Raw genomic sequence first — 23,214 nt, 5'->3', positions numbered from 1 at the left:
GACAACGGGAAGGGACAAGTCTGGGAATAACATTTTTTTTCAATGCTTACTTTCTTAATTATTTAAATAAATCACCCAACAGGTGTTTGTTTTTTCTAAACTTTGTCTTGGGGTTGGTGTGAAACCAATAAAGGTCAGGGTCTGGTGTTCTCAGCCCTTCATTGTCTGACAGATTCAAATACCATCGTTTAGTTAGAGAAGGACAAACACCTCAAGCTGTCTCGAGGTGTTAAAAAAGAATATAAGTCTGTACTCATATCTTCAGATCTTCCTCCAGTGTACTGCATGCTGCTAGAATAAGAAACTAGTGTCAGCTTGGTTATGTGCAGCACCCACTGGCTTTTGGTTAACACTGTTTCACAGCTCAAGAAACCAAACCAGAACCAGACCGCTGCAGCAACCTTCGCCTATCGAGACAGATCGGCTTTAGCTCAAAAGGATAACGACTCTGAAGCTTTCACCCTGATGGTCGTTATTCAGACCCTTCATCGTTTTGTGTTTGTGATTATCGGGGCATGAAATATCGGATTTTCCTGCATTTTCTTTCTTTAAAAGTGGGGCCAAAGTCACACTATTTTGAAGCTTTATTTTTGCCTTAACATGATCTTGCAAAGATTTTGAAATTGATGCACAAAACCTTCCCAAAAAAAACAAAACAAAAAAAAACTGGATTTTTAACTTATATTTTACATGCAAATAACATTTTTAAGTACCTTCTTAAAATGGCACTATTAATAGAAATCAAATATAGGAAGGAAGTTGTCGAAGTGCAAATGAAGAATATCACATCCATCATTCAAGTTAACATGAACTGAATGCACAAGAGAAGCAAATCCAACAGAACATAAAAAAAAACTGTGATTGGTCATAAAAAAGAACAAAGTACAGTATAATGATAGTGTGATCTGTAAGATTTACAGAAAAGGTGCGATGACTTGAAAGTCCGCGAAAAAATTTGCGAATGATAAAAGTTGTAATCGCGACTTCCTGGAGGGAACAGCAATAGTCCGTTAAGGTGGCGATTCCTGAACTTTTCAGCTTTGTTCCAGAAAACAAAGACGTAGAAGGACGCTGACTCTCAGTTGAGTCCACGAGCGTCGCCTAAAACACGGTACAAGGGGAAAACGTTGGTCAACATGTTGGCCAACGTCTTGCTGTTATTTGCAGCAAAACGTGTGCACAGTGAAAAGGTAAAACTTTTACTAAACATATTTGATTCACACGGATTTCTGCAGAAAGGTGCTACAAGTTTGGTTCCTAGAAAACAAGGCTGTCAAAGGAGAATTTATACAGACAAAAAAAAAAAACAAGAGCTGATCAAATCTGGTGTTTCTAGGATCAACTGGCTCTCACTCGGAGCATCAAGTTGTGTCTCCTTTACCACAAAAGACGGAAGGAGAAGTGAGACAGTGACCAGCTCACACAAACCAACTTCCTGTGGAAAACTAGCGTGTAGACAAACGTAAAAAAAAAAAAAAACATGTTCTTGAAATTTAGCATGCGAAATTAATAACATGCATCCAGTCTTTTAAGGAAATTAAGCAAAAATTGTTTATAAAGAACCCTTCCAGAAAGAAAAAAATAAAGGAAAGAAAGTATCACAAATAATCTGATGCATTAGCAGAATGACAGCCTGTCATTTTTGGGGGGGCTTAAAGGAAATTTGCATGTTTATTCTAAGAGAAGAAACTCCAGCAGTTGGGGACAGAGGGAAGGAGAACAGAGAAAAGGAGAACAGATGAAACAAATAAAAAGGGGACGAGGTGAGAGACCACAAAAAAAAAAAAAAAAAAAACTAACAAAACAGACAGAAGGACTGTGGTGTCTGCTTGTGTCAGCAAAGGTTAAGTTGAATGAGTCTTCAGATGCAGAGGAGCAGTCAAGGCTTTTTATCTGCAACAGCAGCTAAAGCAGAGTGGGACTGTCCCTGTCCCTACACTGCCACGCACACACACACACACACACACACACACACACACACACACGCACACGCACATGTAGACAGGGGGCACCCTTTTATGGTCATGCACAGTGAAAAACCTCAGCTAGTTTCAGAAGCCCGCTGACTGAATCTCCCAAACCTTAACGGATTTTTAAACAAAAATCTGAGCTGAGCAGCAAGGGAAACATTTTCAACATGTAAGATTTTCAATTCCAACTGACTTCAAAAGCAATGGAAATTTTTCTACATTTGTTTATTGGTCTATCAGCTTGTGACGTTCTGCATCTGCCCAACGGACCGAGCTCAAGTATGCCTCAATTAGTGCTGCAGCTATCCAATATATTAGCAATCTAACACTGCATTGAATAATCCCTTGATTAATTTGAGCCATTAATGTGAGCTAATAGGGTACATTTCCTAGAAAAATGGAGGTTGAGCTGCTAAACAGAGTTTTAAACATGTCTTGCATTTTGGATCATTTGACATTGCATCGTCGCAGTGTACTGTGCAACTCATGTAAGCGGTCAAATCAACTACTACTAACAATAATAATAATAATAATGGGGAAAAAAAGGCCACCATACTTTTCCATAGGCCTGTCACAATAGCAAATTTTGCTGAATGATAAATACTCCAAAAAAATGTTTGAAATAGACAATAGCACTGCTGTTTTGAAACCATTTTCAAGTGATACAATGGCTATAGCATGATGATGTCAGTTAGAGCTCTCTCAGATATCAATGAAATTTAAGTACCATCACATATTTAGCATTTGAACAGGAAGACATTTTAACTACTCCAAACAAAAAAATAAACAGAATGCATACTGAAGTCTCTGCAAATAAAACTGACATTAAAACAGAGAAGCTAGTTGAGCTTAATGCACCAGACTTTTATCCACCATTCTTTCTAAAGGTTTTTCTCCCAAAGGATAATATATTCATCAATGTATGACCTGAAATATATCGGAATATATTCTGATATATATTACTTTCCTATACAATTTGTATGCAATAAGATGCTTTTTTTTTCCTTTTTCAAAAATGGACATGAATTAGTTTTGTATTTCTTCTTTTCTTTCAATTTATTCCTAATACTGTGCAGAAAATGTTTAAGTGGTCAAAGAAAACATAAATAAAATAAAATTATTTACCCGATTAATCATCATAATAATTGATAGATTAACTGAAGTAATTGGTAGTTGAACAGCTTTCTTCCTTTTAATATTTAATCCCACTCAGTGCTAACTGCGGTCATTTTATTTTAAAATGTGTGAAATACTCAACTGTAACAACAACAACAACAACAAAAAAGAAGATTTTGACATGTTTTTGCTGTGACAGTTGGGTGATTTGTCAAGCAATCCACAGCAACCGAGCTGTGCGTCCTTCCACAGAACCGGTGCTTCAGTTCCCCCTTCGCACAAATACAGACTCAAACCTGCAACCCTCTCTGTGGACTAACTTTGGACGCCCCTAAAAAGGGATGATGTACTCTCTCTGAGTTCAGGGCTGATGCCAAACAGAAAGTCATCCAGCCACGTTTAAAAGTGGAAAATTGATGTAGCAAAACCTTTAGAAATGGGGAATTGGAAAAAAGAAAAAAACAGAGCAGAACATCACGATGCACAGTGGTACAACCACAAGCTGAACTTAAATACCGTTTTAGAGGATACAGAGAGAGAGAGAGAGAGACAAAGAGCAAGCTCCATGTCTGTCATATTTTGGGCCATCAAAAAACCATCACATGAACCCAAGGGCCACTTGCAAGCCAGGAACTGGCAGCACATGAATAAAGAGGGGGACACATCAAAAGGTGCTAGGGCCCCATTTTTTTTTTTTTCCTCAAAACCCAAAGCTCGGCTGTTCCAGGCAACATGCAACCCCTCAATTTCCTCGCCGAGAGCCATGTGCGAAAGCCGAGCACATGTGAGCACGTAAAACCCAATAACCTGTTCCAAATAACAAAGATGACAAGCAAAAACAGCGAAACACATGCAAGAGCTTTACAGCGAGCCGCAGCATCCGCTGAATGACTCGCAGCCAACTTAGGACAAACGAAACGCTCCGAAAACCTGCAGCGGGGTCGCGCTCGACGCTTCGCGTTTTTAGAGCTGAAGACTGAGAATGGAGGAGAAGTCCGGCCTCTGAGGGTTGACATTCCAACAAGCAAACTGTGAGAAAGAAGCTCGTTTCCACACAGGCTTATGAACAGGAAAGTCTCAGCGGAGATCAGAGCCATAATCAATGGCAGCGGAGCAACTGTGATGTAATACAACAGGGAACAACGGACAGAGATGCACAGCAGTCCTTGCCAACGCGGCAACATCACCAGAACTTCAGCGTCACGGAAAAGTATCAACGCCCCTCACGTGGATTTCACTGGAATTTTATCTTACGAGGAAAAATTGCAGAGTCTAATTGTGACGCTAAACGAAACTTTCTGAAACACATTCTGAAAGGAAAAGCATCTGTTGTAATTCAGCCATCTTTAGACTTTTGGAGAAGTTGAACCTCCACTTCAGCCAAAAGTCTTTTCCAGCCTCCATCAGCTTTTTATAGACTCTTTCCCGTCTCTACTGACAAAAATAAAAAATAATTTAAAAAAATCCCCACAGAATAATGGTGTCATCACTGTGTGTTCCCATAAAGACACACTGTGTTTCAGGGTGATGTCGAGTGTCCAGTTTTAGTTTCATTTAACCAGAACATAATCTTGTATTCTGTAGCCTGATGCACCCTTCGCTACAAATAATGAAGTGTACACTAAAGGAGTGCTGTCACTCAGTTTTGGGGAGTAAAATGTTTATTTTCCCATAAATAAAAAAAACGGAATTATTTGTTTATTTACATTTTTTAATGTATTTTTAATATTGTATAAAAAGGCTGACGTGGTTAAATGAAAACTTTGCAGAAAGTGCCAATTTTTTATTCAATTAATTTTTGTAGCCGATGGATTAATCAGAATAGCCAATTAATCATCTGACTTATTGATTAATTACCAGAAGATGAGATTAATCGATTACAAACCTAACTAGTAGTTGCAGTCCAAGCTTGTGTTCGCCTACCACATAAAACCCCAGCAGGATACTTTGAAGTTTGTGGTTGCAACGTGTCAAAATGGGAAAGAACTTTGAGCTCTTCGATCATTAGATACGAAATTCTCACTACACTTAAGTCACCAAACACTTCAGTTTCCAAGCGGCTGGACAAACATACCAAAACATGAGAATTAACGCACGTTACGTATTGTAAGAGACAAAAACCCAGCAGAACATTTCTCACCTTGTCAGGCGCTGTGGCTGAGGGCGCTCCCCAAACTTCCTGCAGAGACACAAAGTGAGAACAAAAACCATAAGTGGGTCGGTTATTAACCACAAGCAAACAAACAAACGGTAAACACGGCATTGCTAAACGGTGCATCTTCCCATGCACACAAAATCCACCCATGCTGACCCTGTCAGAGTGCATCACTGCAGACGCAAGCAGGTCAAAGCGGGCAGAGGGTGGAGAGGTTGAATAGATAAAAAAAAGAAAAATACAAGAAGATACCATTATAACAAAAATTGTGCATGAAGCTCAGCCACATGCTGCAGATGGCTGAAGATTAGATTAACCTCTTACTGTGCTCAGAAGACGCATCCACAAACTTAGCTCGGTTATCTGCACATCTAAACGGATGTTTGACGACTGCTCAGCGACTTGTTGGTGAACAAGTGGAGGAGCAGCCTTCTGGCTTTTTGGGGGGGTTTTGGGAAAAATCGAGAAATGTCTCACTTCACAAATTTACGTTCATCCAAAGGTTCATAAATTTCACAAGCACTGAGTCAACATTGAGCCTTTTGTAAACCAGACACCGCAGGATGTGACAGGGTCCACAGACACAAGAGGAACTGGATGCGTTTCATCAGTTTGGATTTCTGAAAGATGCCAAACGGGCGTAAATCTCACCTAACAGGATGAGGGATTCAACTCTTCTGATGAAATCGACTCAACGAGGCCGAATCAGGTGACATTTCTGAGTTAAGAAGAACTTTAGCAGATGGAAACTATTGATTTACGCGCTTTAGAAATGCACTGATGGACAAAGCAAAGTGAAAATCAAGAAATTGAGTGTTTACCTTGAGTACACAAGTATAAATCTGAAGTGCGTCTCTGGAGTGCAGTTACTCCACTTTGGAAAAAGAAAAACGTCAAAACTCTCTCTGAGTTTAATCTGTGGAGAGCTGATCTGAGCCTTACTGAATATGCTTTTGACTCTTTAGGCTGAAATATCTAAACTCCACCCATAGGTGGCGATAAAGTCCACCCCAGTCCACCCCATCTGGTTTTAAAGTTTTAAAACCAGATGGCTAAAGCAGTGCTAGACAAAAGACTTTCCCAACAATCGTTGCTTGTGTTTCCTTTGACTTGGTTTATTGTTTCCTCTTAGTCGTTAACTTCTTTAGTTCACATTTGACTTGCAAAGGAAAAGCCAATCAGGATGAAGGACGACCAATGTTGAGAAACCAGTTAAAATAGCGCATGAATCTGCGAAAATGAAGAATTGGACTCAAGAGTCCCTGCCCCGTCACTCTTGTGAAGGCAACGTTGAACCAAACTACACATACAACAAGCAGCATGTCTGTCCAAAAGTTGACAGCAAAAAGCCTGATTAAATATCAGCTTAGTAGAGTGGCATCATAATAGAAAGAACGACAATGAGGTACGTTTTTGCACAGTCAACACAGAAGAGTCTCCCCTGACGGTACTGGGACGTTCCAAGATGACAACGGCTATAATAATGTGCTATAATAAAAGGTTGGATTTTTTTTCAGCTTTTTGTGGCAACTTGTTTTGGCAAGGCGTCACAGTTCTAAAAATGAAACTATAAAAATTCATCTTTTTCTTGCCTCCAGCTTCTTAGGCCAAAAGAATTACATACAAACATAAGTTTCATCTTCAACAATCAGTTCTCTTTTAAGATATTTGTTAAACTAAAGCCACGTATGTCCAGTCAATGAAGAGTTGAGGGCCTGATTAAAGTCAAAATCTGCATGCAGCACTCAAACCACTGACTCCTCCACCACATGGGCATGTAGGTAACCAAAATTAATCTCAGCTCAAAGTTAGAAGAGGTTTCTTTCTGCTAGTAAAACAACAACAACAAAAAAACCTGATGTCATAACCAACACCATCTGCATGCAGCTGTCTGACCATTTTCCTCTTATTAAAAAAAAACAAGGTCGCCAACTTTGCACAGGCGAAATAGAAACTAGTAACAGTCAGAGGAGGCTGCGGAGAGGCATGCAGGGTTTTTCCTGTGGCGGGGCTCTACCTCGCAGCTAACTACTCATGAGCTGCGGCCAGGTAGTTTTTTCCGGAATCAAGCTGACAAACACGTAAACAAAAAGACCTCGCCACTGCTGCGACAGGAAGCAGAAAGCAACGCCAAACCGCTGATAGAGCCAACATCAAACGTTCTGCTTCTCGTCCATTTAAGGCCTCGGGGCAGAAAAGTGGTTGGCATCAGCGTTGAGAGACTTGACTGAATCCAAACTCTCTGAAGTTGGCCAAAAGCAAATGTGTATTTAGAAGGACTCAGAGGAAACAGACGATGGGTGTCAGAAGCGCCAACACTTTCTCATCTGCGTTAAAAGATTGTTCTTGGTGTGAAACCGGGACATCTACCGAAGCCTTGTCCTCTGTACAGGCTGCCTTTCCGAGAGCACATGTGTTCAGCATGAATCAGGCAGTGAATGACCTATGAACAGAGTAATTACAATCTTATTTGTCTCATTTAGTTAAATTACAGCTTGTGCTACATCAGACGCAGAGGTCGGCTGAAAAAAATGCGAGTCCCACCTGCAGATGTTTAGCAGTGTTTCATTTCAGGCGAACCAACCACCTTCCGTGATCAGGAGGTTTGGATTCGACTCTGATCACGGCTGTTTGCGTATGACTAAAAGGATCGGAGGAAATCTCAGGAATCGAAAGCCAGCTGCAGATAACTGAGTAGAAAAATAAAAATAAAATAAAAAATAAAAGTCAAAAAAATAAATAAAAATCAAAGTGTACTTTTTTTTTTTTTTGTGAATGAACTATTTTAGCCCCAAAGCTAAAAATATCTACAGTTCTTGACTCTTCATATTTCGTCATCTTAGACGGACAAGAAAATCATTCCAAACAGATGTTCAAATCGATTGTGATATTCAAAAGTCGCATTCTCAGTCACTTGTTCCTTGTGTAAGCGTCAGCCCCTGCAGGTTATTATAAAAACTATTACAAACACAGTAATATTTGTAAATATTGCAGTGATTACATTGGGGGTGGGGAGGATACATGCCGATTTTATTCATTCTGCTTTCGCTGTCACTTGCGCTTCCGTCACTCTGACCTTTTGGACAATGTCATTTATGTCCAGTCGGAGCTAAATATGACACTTATCGAGAAAAATCTCTCCTTGTAACTCTAGAAAAACAACAATCATTGTGCTCCAAACAACCATTTGAATACCGAACATTGACGGCGATGCGTCATTCAGCACTAACTGCAGGGTTACTCCAAAAGACTGAATGCATCGTCGCCAAGCACCATATGAATCCATGATCCCAAAGTCTTTTTGGAACATAAAAATTGAGCACACCGATATCGTGTTGATGTTTTGATAAACTGCTCAGGCCCATGTTAAGACCTTAGTGGTGCAGCTGCTCATAAATAATAAAAACACAAAGATCTGAACCCAGATTTCCAGACATTCTGTTACGGTCTTTGACATGCTCCTGCATTTTTCCCTGTCTCTCTTGTGATTCAGAAAATCCCATGAGCTGAACCTGTGATTTCTTAATTGACGATACAAGATATTCACATATGCTTAAAGAAAAAGATGCATGTGATTATGTTTTCCACTGTCATTAAATGAGACCAAATGTTTTTGTTTGTTTTCTTTTTTTTTCCAGGTTAGTTTGTCTTGCTTTCTTTAGAGTAACGTAGACAGACATGAGAACGTATCTGAACAAATGATGAAAGCCCAGGTGACGTCAAAGCTTTGCAAGCTTCTTATTGACTTATCAGAAAGGAGCCCATATTTACTGCTGTTCTTTGAATATGAATGCAATATCCACAGTGGCAGATGGGTAAATATTACATTTTATTATGAAAATGATTAAAAGCAGTTAATAGCAGTTTTACGTCTCGGCAGTAATGCTCTAAAATTTAGCAACGAGTTAGAATCAGACCAGGCGGGAAGCATCCTGAGTGAGAATATTAGTATTATAATATTAGTTCCAGTAATTTCAGCCTGAACTTTGGGGGGGAAACGACTTTGGACTCGTCCATTAAAAGCTCGAGACTTGATTTGGAAAAACAGCCAATCCAAGTATGGAGCACCTGCGGCTAATCAAGCACAGCTGCCGTGAGAATTACATTAAGAAATTGAGCCAAATAGAAAATAAGAGCAAGCAGGAAAAAAAAATAGAGGAAAACAGGACGAGAGAGAAGCAGATATGACTTGTGCCTGAGCCAGATGATGGGAAAAGAGGTGGAATGATTATAAGGGAGGACAATCAATAAGGTTCCCACAGTGCAGCGCCGATGCTTCCACTGGCTAATAGATTCCAGACGGCTCTCTTATCTTCCTTCAGCTCCCTTCTGAATATCACAGCACCTACTGCACGCTCCGAATGATGGAAGAAGGGATTACTGCAGGGGAAAGGGAGCCTGATGTTTAAAGCAAAATAAGGGAATAATACGTGAATGGGAGGGTAGTGGAAAACATACAGAAAGCAGACACATTTATGTGAGTGTTTTTTTTTTTTTTTCATTACAAGTTTCCACCTCCATGTTTAGGTAATTTTATTCAGTGATATAAAAAAAGAAATAGTGAGCATTAAGATAGTAGCGGTGGCACATAAAGTGAGATCAAGGCTTTCAACGTGTGACACACGCTTTTGGTTAGCCGGTTCTGTGAAAAACCACAGTCCACACTTCTTTTCACCTCCACAAACTGACTTTAGCACTTCGAGTCGAAACACAAAACACCAAAAAACAGAAGAAGCCCGAACGCAGGAAACCACAAAAAGGTAGAGCGGCAGATGTCAGGGGCAAGACATTCTCACTGTTGCATCAGCACTTCTCCAGGCGCCTCAAACATGCAGCAACGTCTCACTGCTAACTTCGTCGAACAGCGGGTCCTGGAGCCTCGTCTTTTCAACGACGAAAGAAGAAAAAAAACAAAAAGGCTCATTATACGACGAGATGTTGACATTAGGAATCAGGCAGACAAAAAAATAACCTGACAGTCGTTCGCGGAAAACGTCGAACTGTTTCCTGCATCGCTGCATATCATGGCACTGATTCCAAGAAGCAGAAGAAAGGGAAAGACGCAGATCACTCAGCTGCCAAACAAAACCTTCACTCATCATAGTTAAGAATACATTAGAGCCACACACTGCATAAAGGATATTTCTCCTCACTGTGTCAAATAAGGTTGATTATTTTAGTAATCAATTATTCTGATGATTAGTTGATTTTTCATTAAACCACTTTTGCCTTTTTTTACAAAAGGCAAAAGTGGTTGAAATAAATTATTTTTTTAGATAAGAAAAACATTTTATGCCCTGAAACGCAACACTGAACTCCTTTAGTGATTTTGAACCACGTGAAGCTGAAAACCTATGTCGCATATTTATTATTTTTTAACTCAAATGCAAAATGTATGTATATTTTGTACAATTTTAGCTTAATATGAATATGTTGTTCTTTCAGCAAATGGCCTTATTAAGCATTTGCACTGTTACTGAATTCGATGACGATTACTTGAATAATCGATTAATCACGCCGAATAGTTCCAGCCCTCATGTCAAATATAAAATCAGACTAAACCTTTTGCTTGTAGGTCAGCTGGGATTAACCAGGCGGTTTTAATTTATTAAGTGCCAGAACACTCAAAGAGAAGATTCCTCCAGACAGAACTGGTGCACATGAGCTCGGTTTTTCGACTGCCTCGTGAACAAATGCGTCTTGCTTATCTTGCAAAGACATTTTCTTTGGGACCAAGATCAAGGTTGAAGCCTTGGTTTTGCTGTTCTTTAGTCGCTTTGTGTCTAATCTGGCTACATCTTTAGTGTCACTGATGACTGCAAGAACCTTTTGCGACCCAACTTTAACTTCTCGGCTGAGGTCTCGTTGCTCAATACTCCCACACAGTTTTCTTTCTCCATGATGCCAGTTCCTCCTGCAGCGAACCACATCATGATGCCTCCACCCCCGTACTTTACATCTGGCCTGGAAGTTCTTCATGTTTCCTCCTTCACAGTTTCATCAAACTACAGCAAACTGATGCGTTCACAGATATGGCTGAAACCTCAGACAACTCAAGGTAAACTGTGCCCTGGCCCATAGGCAGTGAGGTAGAGTGAGTCAGGCTCTGATTGCAACACAGCAAATCAAAAAGTATAGACCGAAACAGAGGCAAACCTCCAGTCATGTAGAAATATGAGGGGATAAAAAAAAAAAACATTTTCATCTTAGGTTAATTAGGATATTACACGTTATCATTTTTGACTTTGTGTTTGTAGCAAAACAAGCAGACTGCAGCGAGAAAAGCTCGACTGAATCAATATTAAACCACCAAAACTGTTTTCAGAAGTTCTGTAAAGTGAGAATTTTAATTGTGGGCAGAAATCTTGTGATTCCGGCTGAGTGAAAGAAACGATGACGCTTAGCAATTCAAAGTGAGCAAAATATTCGACATTTAATCTGTGAAAATATTAGACATAATGGTAAATAGGGTGCAAATGTAAATGTTTGTATAATGGAGCTATTATGAAAAAAATGTTGTTTTTTTTCTAATTTCTCTTTGAAATGGTCAAACTTTGGATAAAAAAAAATGCTGGATTAGTAAAGAATTCAAAATGGCCAGAACAATTCAAAATCCTCATTTGAGTTTTTAGGACATGCAAATATCAACAGCTTCAGTTCATATTTACCACAAAATGAGTTTTATTCATCCCAGTATAAAACAGAATAATAAAAAAAAACACACATTTGAATTGAATGTAATTTTCATTCTTCACTCCAAGATCAGACCATAAACAAAGTGATGTTGTTAACAATCAGAGGAACTTTACTCTGGACGCAGCTCTGAAGGACAACAGGAAGAATTAGGTGCATTTTAGAAGGTGGTGGGAGGAACTGATGGCTGTTACGAGTCAGAATCTGATTTTATGCTAAGATGTGTTTGAAGGAACAACAATAAAAAACTTAGAAGACAAGAAAAATGCACCGAATGTCCTCTGCTGTCATGCGCCGATGAAAAACATTTAAAAATTTATGGCAAAACAGACATGTGGCGTAGCTCTGGCAGGTGTCTTATACTGAATAGCTTTAAATTATTAAACAAGGGATCATTTTATGAGTTTGAAATGTTTCCATTTCACCAAAACATTTACAACAAGGAAGCTGAGAGAACATTTTGCGCCCTGAGCACTTAACAGGAATCTGCTGATAGTATCGTCACAGCTTCCGTCATTTGATTGCAATCCAACGTTTTTCTATCGAAGACTTTTAGGATGTGCATCTTTTTTATCCACGGATGTCATCATAGTGTCTCCACCAATCATGGGGAAGTCTGTTGACACACTGATTGTGCAACACACGTTCGTCGACAGCCTCGACTCAAAAACATTTATGACACAAAAGATCTTTGCTAACGACAGAGATCCTTAGAGTGCGCTATCCAAGCATATTACTGGAAAGTTGAGTGAAAGGAAAACATTTGGTGTGAAAATGAGCAAAATGATCAGGCATAACCACATACTTGTGAGGATTGAGAAGCAAAGGTAAAAGGGCTTGGTTGACGGCTTACATAACTCAGCAATCTCTTAACTTATCCCACCTAAATAAATTAGCTGTTCCTGAGCACTGCAGTGGTATAAAAATAGCCATAAAAAGTAATAGGAACACCATCTTTTCAATTGAACAACCAGTTGAATTCCTAACAATCAGATCATTTTGTTCTTTCCAGTCGACACGTGACAACTAAGCAATCAATCCATATAATCACATCGACAGCTTCAGAGTTGGTCAGTTTCATTATCAGTAAAATATTATCTTTTACACTTAGAAGTGTACTTGCTGACATGTAGGTAAAACTTTGCCATCAACGTCCGGGTTTCCCCCCAAAAAAACTTTCTTAACCATGTGGTAGGCTGCCGGATGGCTGGCTTTTTTTCTTTTCTGTTTTAGTTAAAAAATAAATAAAATTGTCAGAAATGTTTTAAATATCATTTGATAATTATGTTATTGGAAGATTAATACCTGAAGACCAATTATAAAGTCTTAAAATAAGGAGCAAACATTAAAATAAACTAAAAATAAACAATGCTTAGCCTGGTGGGGGCACAAGTAAAGCCTGGTGGCCGACCAGGCTTATAATCCACTGGGGGAAAATCCTGAAAAACAACAACAAAAAAACTAACAAATTCACATAAACCCAAACTGAACACAGAAAATACTTCCGTTTTGTCCATTAAGTGGGATTTTCCTCTTGTGAAATTGACATCTGTCAAGGAGTGTAACTCTGTCCTCCTCTACTCACAGTTAGCCTTTGGTTCAGGTAGAAGTTAACAAAAAAGATTTGAATTGTTTTAAATAAATATGCCTTTAATAGTTTTGTTTTGCGTAAAGACGCAGATGTGTGTAGGAGGTATGATGCCATGCTGATCACCATAAAGTGTAATATCCAAACCAGACTGTGTAAGTCATTTAGATCATCTCCAGTTCCACTTCACTAAACACTACAAAGTCCTTGATCTTCATCGGCAATTGGGACACAGTGGTAAAAACCCTTCTCCCCATTTGACTCTTGTTGCTTTTAACACTTATTGTGTCATAGCATCTTATGATGGGCTGAAGTGACTCGAGGTGAGAGTGTGACCTCAGCAGCTTTGACTGCAGATGAACTTTCAATCAATGGTTTCTCTGAAGCCGAGACTCTTCAAATGATCTGCGGTAACTTGGCTTTTCTGTTTGACTAATACTATAAAACCTTCACGCAGAAAGTAAACACAGCCCCATGTACTTCAACTACGCAAGTGAGAAACGAAAGAAAAGCTTGGTCTGAGTTAGATGAGTCTCTGACAAGAGTCAACATTTTGATGCCAATCTACAGCAGGCACGTGCGGGTTCTTCCTCTTTGGGGCCATTTTGAGTTTTTTTGGGGTGTGGGGGTGTGTGGGTGCTGTCACGCCTGTGCCACTCAACAATAAGGTTTACCAATTAGCAACTTCAAACTTGGAGTTTCTCCTAATGTAACCAAAAGTATTCTATTATAATGTACAATTTAAACCACAGCAGGTATGGGAAGCCAAATGTGCCACAATTCAATAAATCAAAATGTCGCAAAATTGATTTTTATACATGTGAAAATTTTATTAAAACTGCAGACGCATTTGTAAAATTATTTTTTCTTTCTTTATCCATATAAATATAAAAACAAACATTTGAATTATATATGGTTTTTTTTATTTTATTTTATGGCACTGGATACATTCTATCTGAGCTTGACGGTAGCGAAAAGTGCGACAGCGGGTTGTGTGTGAAGTAAACGAAGAACAGTGTGTGGGATTAGAGCCACAAAAAAGGGTGTCTGGTTTCAGCCTGAAGGGTGATAGTAGATATCAAAGCTCCACTGAGCAGCACTACACCTTATTATCAAAACCAACGAGCAACACAGTCACAAATACATGAAATTAACTGAACAAGCTACTCGTTTACGGCTATTTAGCAGGTTGGGTGTGAAACAAAACGTCCTCATAACTAAAGCAATTTAAAAAGTAGTAAGTAATTTTTTCATCAAAATAACTTTCAGTGCTAGTTTGATTAAATTGAGCTGATTGGGCTCTTCCTGGCAAACACAGATGCAAAAATGTTCTTTGAGGTCTTATTATCCATATCTGATCTGTGATGTTTCCAGGTTTTTGTTTTTTTTGATAACTTCAGCACAGTAGAGAAAAAATGTGATGCAGTTTAGAGTCCAACAGAAGATAATTAGCAGAGTTTTAGAAAAAAGGAACCCATGTAAAAGCTGTTGGTTCCTTATTTACTTATTCTTGCCTTAAAAATGTTAGTTTGAATGAGCGTAATGAATGACAGCTGAATGGCACTTCGCTGACGATGACATTCCTGACAATACAGAAGAATACAAAGAGGATGATAAAGAATATCACAGGCATAAATCTGAAACTGAACAAACTAGTTTTCAGAGGTGACAAAAAGAAACGTGAGTTACTGACATCCGTCCAGATGCGGATATTACGTTAGAGTCGGAACACAACCAAGAAAGAAAAATTAACCAAACAGTTTAGATAAATGATCTTTTTCTCCTGTGATGCGTTTTCTTTAAGCTTTTCCCGGTTCACTCGGTTCATGAGTTATTAAAAAAAAAAAAAAACAGTCCTCTAAATGGGCTCAATTTTGCCTTGTAGGGCCTGCTCATCCCAACCCTGCCCCAAAACAAAAAATCTGCAGAATCTGAAAGGCAATAACAGGCTGAGGTTCAGATGCTGTTCCTACGTGTTTTTAAAGCTTCCCAGAGTCAGCAGAGAGAGAGAGAAAAGAGAGAAAAGAAACAACAAGTCTCACCAAGCAACTTGATGTGCGTGTTAGTGAAAGAAATTTGGAAATAGGAGCCTATTGGCTGCATTAGTCCTGGCAGTCTGTTGAGAAATACCTGCATACTGATGTCACAGCTTCAAACACACACACAGACACACACACACACACACACACATACACTACTGCACAGCTCTAACACACTTCAAGCATAAACAACAGGCTTTCTCTATAATACACACATACACACACACTTCCTCTGCTACACTTACGTTTTTTTCTGTGTAGCCTAAAGCTAGTGTGTTACACACACACATATCTTAAAGGCAGAAATTTAATCGTTGAAAATAATAAAAACGATAAAACACAAAAAAATGAATAACTTTTCATTCCGAGTCAAATCTGGATTCACATTTGAAAAGCAGGGTGCAAATGAGGACAAAGAAACTGATATAAATAAAGGAGGAGTGGACAGACACTCCCCCAGACAGTAACGGGGCGATTGCTGGAGCTGGAGGCTCGCTCTGTGCTTGGCACTGCTGCCTTGGCAAGTGCCAACAGTTTGTAGCAGCCTGCAAGGGCCGAGGAGGGCAGCGCTGCTACAAATGTTGTGAGAGTCTTGCCTCTTAGCAAAGTCATGCCTGAATATCAGCATGTGACAGAAGTAGCAAGCACCTTTTATTTTTTTTCTTTCTAAATAATAAAATGTTTTAGAATTAGTGACCTAAAGCTGAACCCTCACCACGCCAACACCGTTATCCGTGCTCCGCTTCAGGTGCTGCTGGCTGACATGAGGATTGCAATCACTGGAGCTGGAGTCTTTCTGCTCTGCCAGTTTCTTGATAGATACTTTTTCATGGAAAATGAAGAAATTAGAACATTATTGCCAGTTGTTCATCGACTTTTATGTAAGCACTATAAAACTGAGAACAACGATGCTGTTTGTGGAGTTTGATGGTCACCAGTTGACCTTTGGTCTGAGCAAACCAAGAAAAATTTGTTCAACTTCCCACCACTGACCAACTCAAACTTAAACTAACAATCTTTGCTGGTGTCAAACACAGCTTTTCATGGAAAATGTGCCCAAAACTATTATGGAAAAAAAACACTCATCTGGAACAAGACTAAAAAGATCTTGGGATTAGGGCTGGGCAACCTGGACATAAAAATGTATCACAATATTAGCATTTAATATCAGCCAATATTGATACTTACTGATTAGCTTGTTGTTCAATATCCAAAATACTGCAAGTTAGTGACGTGACCATTCCTCTTTTGTCCACAATCATCTCTTGAGCTTTTATTCCCATCTTCTCCTTTCACTCCACTCCAATTTGTATTTTATTTTTAAGCAGTTATGTGGCACAGTGTCAAAACATAAAACTGCTCCTGTGTGTGTACTGTGTGTACAAATGCTGTGGGTCACCAACAGTCAGCAAACAATTGAGATTTCAAAGTGAAGCATACCGATTGCCTACATTTCTCGTAACAAATTCTGGAATTTCCCACAACTCTAATGGGTACTTCATGTTTGATGATGTGGCTGGGCGCATAGCCCCAGTTCTTCTCCACCAGGGCAGCCAGCTCACAAATATTAGCGCTGCACAGAGAGTGGAAGTTACACTACGCGTACTTCCGACCGGTTGGACCGACTCAACATCATCATCATCATCATCATCTCTGTGTCGCATACGAACAGATCGATGTGAACACCGCTTCTCAATAAGCTGTTCCCTCTGCGAATCAGTTCGACATAAAGTATGCATCCGTGGTTGTAAAGATTTACTTTTGTAGATGTCTGCTTTGCATCCGACATTAAGCACGGCCTAGTATGTTGGGAGCAACATGAAGTTGTTACTCTATGTTACACAAAAGTTGTTCCTAGGTAACCAAATAGCGAGTATTTTAGTTTATGCCACTGACCTTTCTTAGCTGGGCCAATGGCCTTTCCTCTGCCTACATCCCCTACAGCTGGTGTGTTAAATTAGCTGTAGGCTAACACACTCAGGTTTTCTGACCCAGAACCTGACTGAGGTTCTGAATCAGAGTTCAGTGAATTTGTAGAACAGTCCATCAGATGTATTTTTATTCCTATTCATCTTGTGTCTATCGCGATGGATATAGTTCTACTGCCCAGGCCTACTAGCGTGTCTCTATTGAGGTTACAGCAACATGGTGCCACAAAAGATAAAGTTAAATGTCCTTTTGCTCAAGACTTAAAAATGATTAAGTGATCAGAATCTCAATTTTCCCTTGAATATATTGAATGTGGTACGGTGCTGCTGATGAGCCGACAGACCCTCAAGGTTGAGTTACTGCAGATGGTGGAGGTCTTAGGTGCCCAGAGACGTCTCCACCAGGGGTAGGATAAAAGGCAGCGATCAATGGTGTGTGTGTGTGTTTGTGTGTGCAATCGTGGGTGGGTCACGTCGCCCTGCACTCAAAAGGCATGCGCATACACACACAAACTGCTCCATCTGTCTTTGACATGGGAGAGCTTAATGACAGAGGCAGCAAAGCCCAGAAGAAGAAAAAAAAAAAGAAAAAAGAGAAGGTCTCCTCGTCCTTCTTTCCTCTCTTCCTTCATTTTCCTTTCCTCCGCCTCTCCCCCTCTTGACCACACTCTCCGACATCAACCCTCCATATGGAGCACTCAGGACAGACTTTTTTAAATACTCATCTTGGCCTGGCACACAATCAATAAGACCTCGAGACGCACGCTCACTTGCACACCAGCTCCATGCTTTAATGAGTGTAATCTGGCTCCGAGGCTGGAACAAGTAGAAGCTCCACTGCAGCGTATACGCTCTGAAAATAAAGTAATGACATTTCCAGTGCGCGCCATTTAGCCAACCTGCACTTGCACATAAACACAGCACCATTCATCAATTACTTTATTTTATTTATTTATATTTTTTGCAAAACCCAAAGTACCTAGCTACCACAACAAGACGCTCGAGATTAATTTTCCACAGAAACGACTAACAATAATAGCACCTTGAAAAAGTCTATATATTCTATTTGAATTTTGAGTGATAAATCAACACAAAGTGCAGTATAACAACTAAGGGAGACAAAGCTACTAAGAGACTTTTCGGGCAACAAAACAAAAAGCAGAATCTGTATCACCCAGAATCGGAAGATGTAAAACTTTGGTCTGACCTCACCTTCTTCCACATGTTTTCAGTCTCGTGGATCATTTGTAAAAACTGCAAACTGAATGGCTTGAAAATTGTCCTGTCAACATATTCCTGTAACCAAAATGTGGATCTCTGCAACCCCACAACAGTGACCTTATAGGCTTCATGTATTTTATCATTTATCAAAAATAAAAGTGTACTGCCATATGTGGCTATGAAGTGACTAAAATGTGAAAAAAGTTCAAGGTCATGAGTGTTGTTCTTCCAAAAGAATTCCCTTACTTAATCACACAGGTGTGATTTAAACACCCGACACAGGTCTGCAGATGCAACAAAGTATGCCAGAAGAAGGCGTACTTGTTGGTCACCCTGAACACTGTGCCACTTCTATATTTGAGCATCATCATGTACGGTTTTGCATAATTTTAAAGTGCAGCATGCCGTCAGGCTCCTCTCAGGTTTCAGAAAATCCACTTCCTATTCAGCCATGCTGCTGTTGAGAGCTTTTCAACTGATTTGCCTTGGGTAAAAAAAGAAAAACAAATCAACACCACAATGGCATCAATGTGCAGAGTAACAGCACTTCCCTTCCAACAGGGACTTAGTTTTAAGTCAGGCTGAAAAGTGTAACTTTACTTGCATCTGTTTTAGGCAACACCTTCACATCTTTCATTAATTTCAAACATAAAAAAACAAGCTTCAACTTTCTTCTTGCACAACATCAATTTTATCATGAAAAAGATTGTGTTTATTTCGACAAAACCATGTCCAGTCTTCAGGGATAGCTCTTGTGCAAGCAACTGTACACCAAGTATAATTAACAAAATATCCAGTTAAAGCAAAGAAATGTTAAGTCACTAAATGGCCACCATGACCCAAGACTGCAAAAGGGTTTCTCTCAAATTACCCACAATAAAGAGCAGAGGAAAGTGGAGATCATAAAAAATATGGTACACACTCTCTAAAAGGAGCAGTAAGGATCAGAGCAGAGCCAAAAAAGGGGAGAAAGAAGCACATTTATAAAAGTGGAGGTTTCAGGAGTTTTCTAATCTGGAGAATTCAAAAGTGTTTGAAAGTCAACAGCATTGATCTTCAAAAGTAACTTCTGCTTAACAGTTTTGCTTTAGAAGAGCACTTTCCAAACATTTTAGGACTGCATCTGAAACAACAAATTAGGTAAAATATTTAAACTTCTCATCTTGGCATTACTATGCGTTTACCCAGAGATTAGATCATGTAACCCTCAGAGAAAATAAAAGCAACTGGAGGCTTTTTCTTCGTTTACAGACGCCATCAAAAAGGTTTTTTCTAAAAAGAACATTCAAAAAGGACATTCAAAAGTCCTTTATGAAGGACTTTTGAATTCTGCAGCAAAAATTAGACAAAATATTAGCTTTAATACCAACTATGACGCAAAATTGTTAGAAAGCGTGCATTTCTTGGACACGTTTTGCTGCCTCAGGACCGTGACAACCAACAATTGTTAAGTTGAACAATAACTACTCTGTGTACTCAAATACAGGAGCATAAACACATAAATCATGTTGTTACCACAGCCCAATCATAACAAAATATTAACTTAATGAACAGAATCAAAACTGCAAAGAATGGTCTAAAACTCCCCTGAAGGGAATGTTAAAGATTTACACAAGTCTAAGATTTCAGCTACAGGGAAGGAAGGGCAAAGAGGACATGAGGAAGGAATGATAGAGGAAGGACACTTTTACGGTATAAGGAAATATTTTTCCCAAGCACTTATGGTTTTCATACTTGTCTGGAAAAACAGCTCGACCAGATTTCATTTGTTTCTAGACTGCCTATGAATCCTGCTAATTTTAAAACCTGATGAAAACCAGATGATGCTGATATGCAAAATATCTGAGCCGAAAAATATGCCATATTTACACACTGAAAGTATTAGAAGCCGCAGGGAGAGAGAAAAAAAAAGCATGTCACACAGCACACAATCTAACCGCACAGAATCAGATGCTGATGATCAAGCGACAGACTGCAAACCAATACCGGACTGGGACGGGAAGGAGGGGAGAGAGGAAAGAGATGACATGAAACGACACAACGGAGATCTGAACCTTGAATGAACCCCCCCTCCTCGTTCCACCACCACCCTCGTCCCCGCCACTCACTCTCTCTACAGAGTTGATGACTCACTTCTAAACAAGAACCAACCCAGGGGGAAATGAGGACGCTGCGTCAACCACAACAGTACTACGGCGGCTCCTGGTCGGGAAGAAAACCGCCTTTGGTGCGGCAGCCGGGTAGTGGATCTGCTCAGGGATCTACTTTCATGATCTACTCGGGGATAATAATACATGTGCAGGTGTAAGAAATGCAAGAGAAGGTGGATTGGTGATTAGAAGTATTTTGATATTTCACTCAGACAAAAGATTGGAACATTCTGCAGAGATTTCAATTGATCTTTGAAACCTTTTTGGCACAATATTATAAATAAATTAAAATATGCAAATAAATTGTTTTTTTAAAATAACATTGTTTTGACAGAAATGCAAGAACAGCTTTTCTTTAGCTTTAGCTTAAAAAATATTTACTAATTTTTTTGTGTTAAACATAAAATCTATTAAATCTATGTCGGCTTTTCGTAAAGTTCTGGCTCAATTGCTGCTCTCACTGTGTTGTTCTCTCTGCAAATGTCCTGTTTTTGAGTCTGTACACTCCAGCAAACAATTCATCGACGACTGAATCAACTGGCGATTCTTTCAACAATCGATTAATCGTTTCAGGCCCGAGCTGATTCCATTTCTATTGAGAAGGGGGGAAAAAAAAATAAAAAAACCAAGGAACACATGGTGGACAGTTTTCTCACTTCTCAAAGTTAAACAGAAAAACTTGACAGAGATTAATCTTGAAAAAACAAGAAACTTGACTGGAGAAATTATTAAATCAATCAAACACTAAATGTCAGAAAGGATCGGAGCGACTGGAGTTTTCACTAAGTAATAACAAACCAGACAGCCCCTCCCATACCTGCTGCTGCACACTGCAAACCAGCTGGCCTAAGAGACATATAACATCAAAGAAGCCAATCCAGGAGCAATATTTGTTTTTTTCTTTGCAATGATTGGCTGTAAATCAGGCTTTCGTAATGCCGCTCAAGAGCCACATTAATAAAAATGTCTTCTACTGTGAGTATTAGCAAATTACTATGTTTGGGGTCCCTAAAGCCAAACATAGTAATTTAAATGTGGGTGTATTTGATATTTTTATTCAGTTCTATGTATTATTGTACTGAAGTTTAGTATGTTACAATATGTACCATCACCAAAATTCAGTATTGATCACCGTACAAAAGTTAACTTTGAACAAAAATAGAATTAATAAATCATGATTTGTTGCACTTTTATTACAGAGTACATTTTTTCCTTTTTTGATTTTGGCATTAAGCTCTCCGGTGCGGATTTAAGCAGATTAATTGCAAACGCTAAAAAGGAAACGACATCCAACATATCTGCTTATTCTGCCAAATATCTGAAATGATTTAACACTGTTGCAGCTCTCCAAGACAGCGAGAGCCTAAATTTAGCCACAGTTTCTGGGCATTTATCAAAGTGACCACCGTTTTGCCCTGCCCTTGCCACAAAGGCACTGACTGAACTGCAGTCAAGAGAGAGACGAGAGAGAGCGAGAAGAAGAGAGAGAAAAGAAAAGAAAAATTCCTGGCAGAGCCAGAGAGCGGGAGAGTGACCTTTAGCCCACATGCTGAGAGACGATCCGAAGCAAACCAAACCAAATGTTGAGACCGCACTGTGTTTTTGTGTATATGTGCAGTTTAGCAATGAGTATGTCGGCTCAAGGCGACTGTCTGGTTTCATGATGGGGAGGGAGGATGTTGTTCCTGCTGCTTGTTTCTCTTCAAACTGCGCTATCTTTGAAGGGGAGAAAAACAACAACAAAAAATCAAAGTTACGTGAGCCAATTCAGAAATGATCCCCCACATCCGCACGATTTTGATGCAAACATTTCGAATGCATCAATGTGGCGCACGCGAAATCAGTATCTTGTTCATTCTTTGGATGGCTTCTTTGGGAAAAACCAGAGGATTCTAAACCAGGTCAGCTTCCTTCCATGAGCTCATCTGAAACCCCACATACATTCCCCCAGCAGCACTTCAAAACCCTCTGAAACAGTAGACGGCAGCATCAGGCCGCGGCCGCAAGTGCAAGACGATCAACCACAACATAAACAAACCCTCTCATTAAGTTTGAAAAGAAAAGGGAAGAAAAGGGCATTGTTTGCTCAACCACAATCAGACATTTTTACAGAACAGCACACACGTCCACTGCTTTCATTGTGATTCTACAGCAAAAGGCCAGAAACCCTCGTGACGTCAACAGCCACAGGAATGCCACCAGGCGGATTCTTGAGTCAAAAGTCTCCGCCGGCCTCGGTTAAACAAGCAAGACAATGCGAAGAAAACATTTTGCAGATAACAGCTTTCCCTTCCTGGAATCTCAGCCTCCTTTCCTACTGTTCTTTTTTTTTTCCTTTCTGCTGCATTTTCATG

The 23,214-nt window shown here is 39.5% G+C and overlaps 1 protein-coding gene across 1 annotated transcript in view; it reads right to left on the bottom strand.

The window, feature by feature from the left end:
* rbpjb (recombination signal binding protein for immunoglobulin kappa J region b) overlaps positions 1 to 23,214 on the bottom strand; it is a 46,159-nt gene that overhangs the window by 12,341 nt on the left and 10,604 nt on the right. The window contains exon 2 of the mRNA XM_055060247.1: positions 5,227 to 5,265. Coding sequence (XP_054916222.1) covers positions 5,227 to 5,265 — 39 coding nt within the window. The remainder of the gene's footprint in view (positions 1 to 5,226; positions 5,266 to 23,214) is intronic.

Source organism: Poeciliopsis prolifica, unplaced genomic scaffold (assembly GCF_027474105.1).
Source record: "Poeciliopsis prolifica strain line A6 unplaced genomic scaffold, Auburn_PproV2 SCAFFOLD058, whole genome shotgun sequence".
NCBI classification, from domain to species: Eukaryota; Metazoa; Chordata; class Actinopteri; order Cyprinodontiformes; family Poeciliidae; genus Poeciliopsis; species Poeciliopsis prolifica.
This window is presented reverse-complemented; position numbering and strand designations above follow the sequence as displayed.